At 43.0% G+C, this 12,951-nt stretch overlaps 1 protein-coding gene across 1 annotated transcript in view; it reads left to right on the top strand.

Moving 5' to 3' along the window:
• The window catches only part of LOC145355384 (mitogen-activated protein kinase 12-like), a 72,782-nt gene that overhangs the window by 11,740 nt on the left and 48,091 nt on the right, over positions 1–12,951 (top strand). The window contains exon 3 of the mRNA XM_080207400.1: positions 3,410–3,468. Within this exon, the coding sequence (XP_080063526.1) occupies positions 3,410–3,468 (59 nt within the window). The remainder of the gene's footprint in view (positions 1–3,409; positions 3,469–12,951) is intronic.

The following is a 12,951-nucleotide window of genomic DNA, read 5'->3' as shown; positions in this document are numbered from 1 at the left end:
AGCTGGAATCAGAGTAGCAGAGAGCACAGCCTAGAGGGAATAGTAGGCGTTAGGAAGGCGAAGGGAAATGCAGGTAAGTTTGAAGATTTTTAAATTTGACACATTGGGTGACAAGCTGGTTCAGGTAAGGGGTTGCACAAAGACTAGGACAAGGTGGAGGGGAAAAGTTGGTTCCTTGAGGAAGTCCAGAAGTGACTCTGTACGAATGGCAGGAGCAGCAACCAATGTGTAGATGCGCTGGCTGGATCGGTACAAGTAGGAGTGGAATGATCAGGTTGTCCATAACATAAGCATCAGAGAAACATTGTGCAGGGCAAGGATACATAACACCCAATCCTGGCTTGGAACTGTCACTGTCCCTTCACAGAAAATCCTGGAACTCTCTTGCTAACAGCTGTATGGGTGTACCTACATCATATCAACTGCAGTGGGTTCATAGAATTGTAGAATCTCTACAGTGCAGAAGGAGGCCATTCAATCCATCAAGTCTGCACCGACAGCAACCCCAATCAGGCCCTATTTCTGTAACCCCAAATATTTAGCCTACTAATTCCCTAACCTGAGGGTCAGTTTAGCAAAGCCAATCAATCTAACCTGCACAGACACAGGGAGAATGTGAAAACTTCACACAGTGACCCAAGGCCAGAATTGAACCCTGGTCCCTGGCACCGCGAGGCAGCAGTGCTAACCACTGTGCCAAATGAAGGCAGATCACAACTATCCACTTAAGGCCAATAAATGCTGGTCTGGCCAGTGCTCATGAAAGTGCTTCACCACCACTTTCGAGCAATTGGGGATGGGCAATAAATGCTGGCCTGGGCTGTGATGCTCACATCCTATGAAAGAATTAAATCCCTAAGCCTTATCCCAATTTACCACCATCCCTCTGGCTTCTAGCTCTCTTGTCATTCCTGAATCTGTGATTTTCTTTACTTTTTCTCCGATTCCACCGCCCCCTCCTCCATGTCCTTTCTGAGCCCATCTTCTCCAAGAGATCCTCTACCTGCTCCCTTGATCCTAGTGTCACCCAGGCTCTGAAATTTGGCTGTAAAATGCTGGTGAGATTTGAAATTCCTTCCTCTACTATTTTAATGAAATGTTAATCCATTTATTTTTAGTGTCTGCTAAAGTAGCAAAAGACGGAAGTTCAGTAAAATGCACAAAAGATTTGCGCATGAGTACCCCAATATCAAATTCCTGGACCCAGATGCCATTGTTATATTAAGTTTTGAATGTTGGATTTGACCAAACATTGGTGAAAATTCAGTCTCCAAAATATGTAAATACACAAACATTGCTTCAGATAAATGCCATGCTGAAAGACTTGAATTTCTCCCTGTACAAACAGTCACCTCTTTCTCAGCCTCTCCCATTCGTTGTTTTACTTCAAAAACCATCGGGCATAAAAACTTGGCTTATACAGTAACACAGGTGGATAATGGTGAATTGACAGCCCATTTTCCCTCCACTGCTTGCGGTACATGGATGACACAGCGCTCCTTGCAGAATCAGAAGAGGCCCTACAAAATATTGTAGATGAAGTTTAGAGTATGGAGTGAGAATATACACCAAAAGTCAAAAACAACTGTAGTTGAATGAAATACATTTGAAGAAAGTAGGGTGAAGGTTGAAGCAAATGACTGTCTATTTGGGACAAATGATAACAGGAGATGTGATGCTGAAGTAAGAAGGATAGAGATAGCCAGAAGTAATTTTGTAAAGGTGAAGGCTGTGTTAACAAGAAAACTCAAGCTTATGACAAAGAAAAAAACTCTTTAAGATGCTATATTCTGTCAATTTTCCTGTAATCCTCAGAAATCTGAACAATAAATAAAGATCTGTAGAAGAAAATAGAAGCCTTTGAAATATTGGTGCTAAGACTTATGTTTAAAATTCCATACACGGACCATAAGACAACTAAAGAGGTTCTTGAAATTACAAAAACAAAAGGAACGGTTTTAATTTATCTTTTAGCAGCATTTCTTTTTAATCAGAGCTGAAAAACTACAAGATCTCTTCTGGAGAGCAAAATGGAGGGCAGCAGAAAGAGTGGTCAACATAGGTGCAGTTGGATGATGGGCATCACAGGATGGTTGCAGACAAGCTAGAGTGGATGTGTGAGAAAGACAAGTGAGCGTGATATATTTGAGCAGCAGATTTTCTGTTAGGAGTAGCTACAAGCAGCAGCAATATCTTTTCCATAAAATAAGTCATGAAAAAAAGAAATTGGCAGATGTGTAAAGTGATCTGCTGATTTGCCAATACCCATTTTGCACAACTCCTCAAGAGAAATTAATACCTCCTTGTCTTGGAATGTAGAAGAGTGAGAGGGGATTTCATCAAAACTTATAAAATTCTGGCAGGATAGATCCAGAAAGAATGTTCCCAGAACTAGGGGTCATAGTTTGAGGATAAGGGGTAAACCTTTTACAACTGACATGAGGAAACTTTTTTTTCATCCAGAGGGTGGTGGACGTGTGGCCTTCACTACCACAGAATGTAGTTGAGATCAAAACAGTGTGTGATTTCAAGAAACTAGATCTAGTTCTTGGATCTAAAGGGATCAATGGATATGGGAGGAAGGGGGATAGGATATTGAATTTGATGATCACCCATAATCAAATTCATGGTGGAGCAGGGTCAAAGGGCCAAATGGCCTACTCCTACTTCTCATTTTTATATCTATGAAAAAATGTGCAGCAAGCTATTTTTTATGTAGGGGAAGGAGAACCCAAAAGAATGCTGTGTCAATTGTAGCCAGATACTGTTACATTTTAACAGAATACACACACACACACACACATCTCTCCCTCCTTTGGGCAATAGTGGGGAAGTGGTGAAAGCATTACCAAGCTGAATATCGGCCCTTTGAATGAATGCTACTTCTGTAGTCCTGGTGTTGGATTTGAACCTCAAACTTCTGATCTAGAGGTAGGGGCACTGCCATTGTGCCACAAGACCTCCACATTCTGTTATATGAGAGTGATACATTTCAACAACAGAATCCTTACAGTGCTGAAGGAGACCAATCAGCTCATCAAATTGACACACTGTCTCTAGCAGAGTATCCTACCTAAGCCCTCTACCCCGCCCTATCTCCATAATCCCACACATTTCCCATGACCAATCCATCTAACATACATATTGTGGGACAATAAGACGCAATTTAGTGTGGCTGATTCACCCAGCCACAGATTGCTTTCTGGTTTCATGGTGCTATATGTCATTTCATCGCACGTTTGGCAAACATTTTTGTCTGGTTTATAGACAATTTTTTCATAAAGTCAGGGCACCTTTAATCTTACGAGAAAAAAGTCTCTCAGGAATGATATCTTTTTCCTGTTTCTTTCAGATATACTGGATAACAATCTGTATGCATGACTATAAGAATGTTCTGTTTTCTCTCTAGGTTATTGGGCTATTGGATGTTTTCACACCAGATTTGTCCTTGGAGAAATTTAATGATTTGTAAGTATTTTATTAAGTAATTCATTTGGGAATGACAAGTTGACACACCAAATATGAAATATACGTGAAATTGAAATATTTTAAACTACAAAACAAATGGAGTTGGAGTTTTCACATTTTATCTTTAAAATCTTCAAGCCTTGGTCAATATGGGCAAGGGAATGTAAAGCTCTTTTTCTGTCAATTGAAATGAAGCAGTTTTACGGATAAGAAATGCTTTGTGTTGTCTTAGTGGGTTAAAAGTGAAAGGTCCATCGCTCTGCTTTACAGAAGAAGTAGTGTTCTTGACTTTGTTGAGAATCGAAGTTAGGTCATTACAATTAGTCAAAGGATCCTGAGCTTAAGAAGGGGAAGTCAGCCAGGGTTCCAGCTCCTGATTCTTGCACACCTACCTCTCCACTCACTTGATGAAGAAGCAGAGCTCCAAAAGTTCATGATTCTAAATAAGCCTGTTAACTTGGTGTCATGAGACTTCTTACTGTACTGAAGAAGAAAGAGAGAAGCGCAATGAGCGCCAGCCTCTCATCTTGGTAGAGCTACAGTTATTCAGATTCATTCATTGAAGAAATCCCACCCTGTCTGTTTCACTGATCAAGCACCCCCTGCTGTTATTCGCCTGATTGCTCTGGCACATTCCACACAGTTTGAGAAACTCACGTTGATTCTTAAAGCAAGAAATTGACGTTTGACTTGAGTTAATTGAGGATTTAAATCTCTTACTTATCCAACAACTCCACTGGATTTTTTCACACATGTGCAAACCTACCTGGGTTAAAGCTGGAGGTAGGCAAAATCATGTTGAGTTTCCAAACTAACGCCACCTTTAACCACCCCCTTTACCCAGACCTCAAACCTATCTCCCCTTTAGCAGTTAAAATTCTATCTATTTCCCACCCCAACCAGGCAAGCTTACAGTGAGAAATGTTTATGAAGAAAGTATTGACCCTTGCCCTCCATTCTGTAATTGGGCAGGGTGGCACAGTGGTCCCTCACAGCACCAGGGACTTGGGTTCAATTCTAGGCTTGGGTCACTGTCTGTGTGGAGTTTGCACGTTCTCCCCGTGTCTCTGTGGATTTCCTCTGGATGCTCCGGTTTCCTCCCACTCTCCAAAGATGTGCGGTTTAAGTGAATCAGCCATGTTAAATTTTCCATCAGTGTACCCGAACAGAGTGTGACAACTAGGGGATTTTCACAGTAACTTCATTACGGTGTGAATGTAAGCTACTTGTGACTAATAATTAAACTTTAACTTTAAAACTGAGTTCGGAGACTGTAGTGAGATCAGCACTAGTGCAGGGACAAGTCCTGCTCCATCACACTTCCAGCAGGAAAAAGTTTCATTCTCAAGGGCAAGTAGAATGAGCAATAAATACTGGCCTAGCCAGCATCCCATGAATGAATTTTTTAAAACACAACAATTTTCTGTTGTTTTTGATTCTTACTGTTACTGCATTTGGCCTTGCGACTTTTTTGTTTTGTACTTATCAATGATACTTGTTCGCCTTGAAACTTGATATGGTAAATTTATCATAAAGTGTTGCGCTGTAATGTGTGTTCTTCACCATGCCTATAGGACTGATCATGAGTGAGATTGCTCAAAAAAAATGCCTTCAAGTTACATTTTTGCATACATTTGCTTAAAGTGCCTATTTACCTTTTTCCAAAATACAAGTTTGGTATAATTTAATTTTCTGAACCCTGAAAATGGTTCTGAGCATAGACTTTCAAGAAAACAAGGGTAAAATATTGAAGCTTTAGAAATTAGGTTAAACAATCTCAGATATAAAGTTTTAAGAAGTCTCAAAGCAAGTCATACACCCTCTGAGCTGCCTGTCGTATGTGTGTTGGATAGGCGGGTTATCCATGATTTGCAAATGGCACATCATGCAAATATTCTTCCATTGAAGACATGTTACGGGAAATGATTTTGCTAGTTCCACCGAAAGCTCCATTGTAATCCACAACAAAGCTCTCTTAGGTTAAGTCGCTCATCATATTGACAAACTTGATCAAAGATCTTACAACTTTGTCAGTAGCAATGCTGTATTAATTATAACTGTCCATGACATTTTCAATTATTTTCCACACTATAGAGTGTGAGGCATGACAGTAAATGTGGAAACACAAATTGCTGACAGAGTAGACACAGAAACCTGTGTGAATGAACTAGGCAACAAAGGGAAATCATAGAATCTCTACAGTGTAGAAGAAGGCCATTTGGCCCATCGAGCCTGCACCGACAACAATCCCACTCAGGCCCCATCTCCACAACTCCATATGATTACCCTAGCTAATCCCCCTGACACTAATTGGCAATTTAGCATGGCCAATCAACCTAACCTGCACATCTTTGGAGTGTGGGAGGAAATCGGAGCACTCAGAGGAAGCCCACACAGACACGAAGAGAACATGCAAACGCCACACAGACAGTGACCCAAGGCCAAAATTGAACCTGGGTCCCTGGCACTGTGAGGCAGCAGTGCTAACCACTGTGTCACACACACACACACACACAACCCCCCCCCCTCCCCCTCTGAAAATCCTGTCCTTGCAGGGATTTTCACCTAAAGGTGGATTGGCTAAGCTGGGAATTTTTGTCAATCCTGCTACCTACCTCAAGAAAAATCCAAGCCTTCAACTGATGGGAGAGCCGAGGTATATCAATCGGGAGTAAAATGCAGTTGGGAAGAGCCATACATAGCAATAAGGGGGAATATATGGGACATTGAATCCAGAAGCAAGGAGATGATGAACTGCAGTTGGAGTTCTGTGTGTAGTTTCGAGCATCTCATTTGAATGGGCACCACAGAAAGAATGTGGATTCACAAGGACAATGGCTGAGGTGAGGTTTGAGAAACAATAGCAGTGTATTCACAGAAGCACAGGAGATTAAGATGATATTTCTTGAAACTATTTGAGAGGATAAAAAGTGGTGTGTTTTTTCCACTGCCTCATGATGTAATAACAAGGAGCTATGAACACTGGATAATTTCTAAAAGTATAGGAATCATGTCAGATACAACAGGATACCGTTCTAGACACCCTTATTGAAAGGTGCCCCCAGATCTGTTCAGGTACCTGAATCACATGTTCAGCAACTCAGTTGCTTTCTCAGTGGTAAGGTTCCTCACTGGGTAGCCCTTGTCTTTCAAGGAGCCTCCTGCTGACTCTACATGGAGGTGTGAAGGCCTGTGTGGGAGATGTGATTAGTGGAGGAATGAGGCATCATGACAGCTTCCCAGGATATTTTGCAGAGACAAGGTGTGATTATCTTCTGCTTTGATTTATTATTGTCACATGTTAGTATACGGTGAAAAGTATTGTTTCTTGCACTACACAGACAAAGCATAGTATACATAGAGAAGGAAAGGAGAAGGTGTAGAATGTAATGTTACAATCATGGTTAGAGTGTAGAGAAAGATCAACTTGATATAATGTGGGTTACGGTAGCAGTTTTGGTGGTCCACTGAAAATTGAAGGAGTGGAATCCCTTTTGATAGATAAATCCTGCTGATGGATCTGAGAACCACTTGTGCACAGCCAATGACTCCCTCCATCTGAGGAAATCCAGTTACTACAGCAAAGGTCCACCAGTTCTGGCTGGACTCATATTAACAAAGTGGAGGTGAGAGACAGGCATGGCTTCAGGAATGTGGGAGATGCACTGTAGGCAGTGTGTTGTGAAATCCTGCTGATCTGCAGAAGAAGTTGGAGGTGACAAAATTCAGGGCTGAGTATACCTCGATGGCCATTGGCACGTGTGCCCACTTGGCATATGCGTCCACCTGGCCCGCTGGCTCCTTTACCCACCTGGCCCAGTGAGAAGGAGATCTCATTCCAGAAGATGCTGAAGCTGTCAGCAATGACTTACTGTGAAACCCTGAGCATCCTGACATACTGGCTGCGATTCTCTCATTGTGACCCTCAACTTTTCTGTCAGGTCACGGTGGGAGATGCGCACTGTTGGCCTTGTTCTGGGATTTGCACATGCACAGGAAACGTATGCACATCTCCCAGAACCAGCAAACAGTCACAGGCCAAACCACGCTGGAAACCAGCAGGAAGGCAGGTAAGTAATTTGAATCTGTTTTTAATATGTTTTTAAATGCCTTTTACATTTAATTAACAGGAACTTAGCGATTCTGATTGAATCTCCCACTCCGCCAGGAGTACTTCATTCCGGGGGGGTTTAGAGTAGCTCCCCATGTTCGTGGAACTAGTGGGAGACCGTGGGAATGAAGGAGGAGAATATTGGGGCCCCCCCCCCAGGGGTCAGGCAATGAGGGGTGGTGCCCCCTGGGTATGGGCACCCTGGCAGGGCCAGCCTGTGCCCCTGGCATTGCCTGAGGGGCGAAGTGTCCATGTAGAGGGGGCACCTTGGCACCGCCCACCAGGCATGGGGCAGTGCCAAGGGGGTGGTGTCAATTGTGGGTGGGGCCTAGGGGCAATTGGTGGGGGTGGGAGTGGGGGTCCCGCCACCACTCTGCATGGCGATCAGTCTGGGATAGAGGGAGGGCAATGATGGGAGGAGGATGGTAGCTGCTTCCTGGGGTGGGGGGAAGTCTGACCCTGGGGGAGGGTCAGCAGGGGTAGGGTCTGCTGGGATGAGGGGATTGGGACGGTCACCACTGCGGGGTGCGGGGGAGCTGGATATTGGGACACTCCAGGACAGGGTGGGGGGGTTCAGGGCTGCCCGTGTATTGTCTTGGGGGCTGCGATCAGGCTGGGGTCAGGGGCTCAAGGGGCAGCACTGCAGTGGTCCTGGGCTGGCCAGCAATTGAGCTGGCCATCAGATGGGGTGACTGACAGATCGGGACCACTGCACATGCGTAGAGTTCCAGAATTGTCAGACTGTGGCGCGAATAGGCTCTGCCTCCTGTGGGTTTTTAATGAGATTTACGATTGGAACCTCTGCAGCGCACAGAGTGCGGACATTCGAGGGAGAAGCTGAACGGGCAAAACAGTCGGGATCTAGAACAGTTTCCCCCCCCAAACAATTCAGGGCTTTGGGAGAATCATGGCCACTGTTGCTGAGTCAAGTCAAGAGAACTGACCTTTTGCCTGCATCCCCCTACAGTGGGAAGGAGGAGGATTGCCTCCTTCCAGCTGCAGCTCTGCGTCCATCCCCCCTATTCAGTGGAGTGACATGTGGCTGAGGAGAAGACAGCTTGCTGCTGTTATTGGTGCTGCTCCTGCTACTCCTGATGTTGGTGTTTGCTGTTTGTGTTCCTCATCAGAACTCTTACAGTAGAGCTGCAGCGATTTGTTCCTATGCTGCTGTGAAGCGCAGAATAAGGCGAGCTAGGCTGAAAAAATGACTTCCAAAATTTTGAAAAATCACTGGTAAACCAGTGAGAACACAATCTTGTCATCACAAGCCTTTCACTAGGGCAAGGCTGCAGCTGTGTAGTTTCAGTCTTTGGAGGCTTTCAAGCTTGTCAATTTCACTGGGCAATTCTTGCTGCTAGTTTCACCCAGTTTGGGAAACCTGTGTACTGGCAGAATGCAGAGTTAATTCATTGGCTGCTAACAGATTAGAATTAGAGATCTGACAGCTCCTTGGGGGTTTCCCACATGCTTCCGAATACACTCCCGAGAAAGTTAGAAGTGAACTGAATCACATTCAGTTTATTTATTAGTGTCCCAAAGACTTACATTAACACTGCAGTGAAGTTACTGTGAAAATCCCTTAGTCGCCACACTCCGGCACCTCTTTGGGTGTACTGAGAGAGAATTTAGCCTGGCCAATGCACCTAACCTGTACATCTTTCAGACTGTGGGAGGAAACCAGAGCACCCAGAGAAAACCCACGCAGACATGGGGTGAATGTGCAGACTCCGCACAGACAGTGAACCGAGACAGGGATTAAACCCGAGTCCCTGGCACTGCGAGGCAGCAGTGCAAATCACTGCTCCACCGTGTCTGCAGTGGTTCAAGAAGGCACTCACCACCACTTTCGCAATGAGGGATGGGCAATAAATACTGGCCTTGCCAGTGACACACATCCTTTAAATGAATTTTTAAAAAATCACAAATCTGGTTCTATTTTCGTAATCACCCTCAGCTTGTGCCACATTGGAATATTACAATTATACCTACTTTTGGCTGATGCATCGTACAACTTACAGCACAGAAACAGGCCATTCAGCCCAACAGGTCCATGCCATTTTATTTTATGCTCCACATGAGCCACCATCCACCCTACCATAATTTTAATGTGCCATTGCAAGCACAGTATACAACATTCAAACAATTTCCATGTAAGTCGCAGAAATTTGGATTTTTGTGAACTCAGATTACATTTCACACGAGCAGGGCAACATACAAGTGTTTTGAATAAATTACCTATCAATTCAGAAATACAAAATACTACACTCATTTACATTCATACATAAGGCGATTTCACTGGAATGTAACATCTTGAGAGTGTACAAAGAAGGCATTTTCAATTTGTACTCAATTTTATAGTAATCAGTTTAAATGAATAATACATTCAAATCCCGAGAAATATCTAGTGTCAAATGACATTGACAAACCACAACAGCATCTTTATCCCCGTGCATAATTCAGCAACATGCTATGCAGAGGACCATTTTGCTGTATAATACTGCAGAAGCTACTCTGTCTCACTGGGTACACTGAGAGAGAACTTAGCATGGCCAATGCACCTAGCTTGTACATCGTTTGGATTGTGGGAGGAAACCGGAACACCCAGAGGAAACCCATGCAGACTCTGCACAGACAGTGATCCAAGCCAGAAATTGAACCCAGGTCCTTGGCACTGTGAGGTAGCAGTGCTAACCATTGTGCCACTGTGCCACCCATTGTGCCATGATTTCCAATACACAGTGATTCAGGCTCCACCCAAACCTGCCCCCCTCACCCCTACCAGTAAAATTTTGCCTCTGTGTCTAAACCAATTTCTAAACAAAGATCGCTCAAGCAATATTCCAGCTGCCGCCCTTGAAACTCAAATTATTGTGGATGCTGGAATCTGAAACCAGAAGAGAAAGTGCTGGAAAATCTCAGCAGGTCTGGCAGAGCTGAAGTTTTGAGTCCAGATGACCCTTTGACATCAGCTCTTTTCTCTCCTCACAGATGCTGCCAGACCTATTGAGATTTTCCAGCATTTTCTCTTTTGGCCTCACCCTTGAAACCATGGTCCCCTGCATGACTTTAAAGTGGAAAATGTAGAAGTTTAAAATGTTTCAACTGCTGACATCTTGAAGTAACTCATTTGCTTAGATACATCTGATTTGTGAGGTCACATCCCCTTTTTATAAGGAGAAAAAGGAACTGCGATTTCTGATAAAATGTCCTCATTCTTGCTACAGAGTATTGTTTCTCTTTGCATAGCGAACAGACAAATTCCATTATTACGACCCAGTCTGCTTTCATATTATCAGCGACAGTGGGTAGTGTTGCCATGTTGGCAGATATTATTTCTATGGCTTAAAAACAATCAAATTAATAGTAACTTTAATAATCTTCACTTCTTCTGATTAACCTGCCCCAACTGGGATTCCACTCCCTGTCACACAAGATTCTTGTAACAAAACAATCACTTTTGGAAAAAAAAGCCAAGTCTGTCTTTAATGAAAAGACACAGCTGAGAACCATCCAAGGTCAAAAATACCACCCAATAATAAGTCCATTACACATTTGACGAGAGTTAAGCCCTGATTCAGCCAGTGATTCTCTCTGGTCAAGCTAGTATGATCCAGAATTGCTTCCAGTATAAATTATTGTAGACATAACATTACAAAAAAAACTCTACCAAATATTAAAACAGAAATCATTCTCTTCTAGAATTTTGTTTCAAAAAAAGTATATTTTAAAGTTTTAACAGTAGAAGTGGAAGGGAAAATGTTTATTATTCAAATGAATAAGTTACTTGTCCCTTTTTTGTGGATTTTGAAAATTATGCCCTGTAAATGCTTTTTATTTTTCACTGCCCATGTGCAGTTAGCTCTATATGTAACACATTATGTCCCAACATCTTACATTTAAGAAGACTCAACAATAATTTTGAATGAAGAATCATAAAAAACCTACAGTACGGAAGAGGCTATTTGGCCCATTGAACCTGCACTGACAACAATTCCAGCCAGAACCCCATATATTAACCCTGACACTAAGGGGCAATTTTAGCATGGCCAATCCACCTAACCCACACATATTTGGAGTGTGGGAGGATACCAGAGCATCCAGAGGAAATCCATGCAGACACGGGAAGAATGTGCAAACTCCACACAGTCACCCAAGGTTGAAATTGAACCCAGATCCCCGATGCTGTGAGGCAGCAGCGCTAACCACTGTGCCATCATGCCGCTCATAGTCATGACTACATAGAATACGTGATGGCCCAGTGGTATTATCGCATGACTATTAATCCAGAATCTCAGCTAATATTTTGGGGACTCGGGTTCAAATCCCATCATGACAGATGGTGGAATTTGAATTCAACAAAAAATATCTGGAATTAAGAATCTACTGATGACCATAAAACCATTGTCAATTGTCGGAAAAGCCCATCTAGTTCACCTAATGTACATAAGGGAAGGAAATTTGCCATCCTTACCTGGTCTGGCCTACATGTGACTCCAGAGCCACAGTAACACGGTTGACTCTCAACTGCCCTCGGGCAGCTAGGGATGGGCAATAAATGCTGCCTGCCAAAGACCCCCATGTCCCACAAATGAATAAAAAAAAATCAGATTTTTGAACTGTTAATCAAACACACATATATATTACACCTAGGAAGCATCTCACATCCTGCATGCCTAAAATAGTTTGTACTGGTCAACAAAGGCTTCAAAAGTGTTTGTGAAATATCAGCTTGGCTACTTTCACCATAAACCACAAGCCTAATATAACGTGGTATTCATGTGACAGAGGTTTTTGTCCTGATTTTGCTTCATGTCTTGTCAATTTGGGCTCCTCTTTTTGATGTTCCAGCTTTGCTGTAATCCCTTTTCACTTGCCACTTCCAGGACCAACTCCACCCTGATCACTGTCCTTTCTTGGCTCGAGATCCTGACTCTGTCTCCTAAGCAAGGAGAGAAAAGGAATACTGGATTAAACAGAGAAAGAGTAATGAAAAGAAGTGTAGATCAGAGAAAGCAAGGACAAATAGAAGCAAGTCAAAATGTTCTATTAAAATTAGATAACAGAGTGAAACTGAAAGGGATTCACAGTGTTCCTATTTTGTCAGATGTAATGCAGCAAGGCATTCGGATGCTGATTTTTGACACTTTTAATTTTTGAAGTCATTAGAAATGAAAATCAGAAGAGGTTTTTTTTAATGAGTGGTTGAGCCCCTGTTTCCTGACTTGTACTATCACCCACTGTCCAAATTACGCTAGTCATCTCTTATTCTTAACCATGCCAATCCATGTCATGCTGTGCCACGGCATTCTGGTCAAAAGGTCTGCCTCAGTGTTCCAGGACTTCATCCCAACTGTAATAATAACGGTAAAACA

The sequence above is a fragment of the Carcharhinus amblyrhynchos genome, chromosome 19 (assembly GCF_965287045.1).
Source record: "Carcharhinus amblyrhynchos chromosome 19, sCarAmb.v2.hapA, whole genome shotgun sequence".
NCBI lineage: Eukaryota > Metazoa > Chordata > Chondrichthyes > Carcharhiniformes > Carcharhinidae > Carcharhinus > Carcharhinus amblyrhynchos.
The sequence above is the reverse complement of the archived record's forward strand: the minus strand, read 5'-3'. Positions and strand labels throughout refer to the sequence as shown.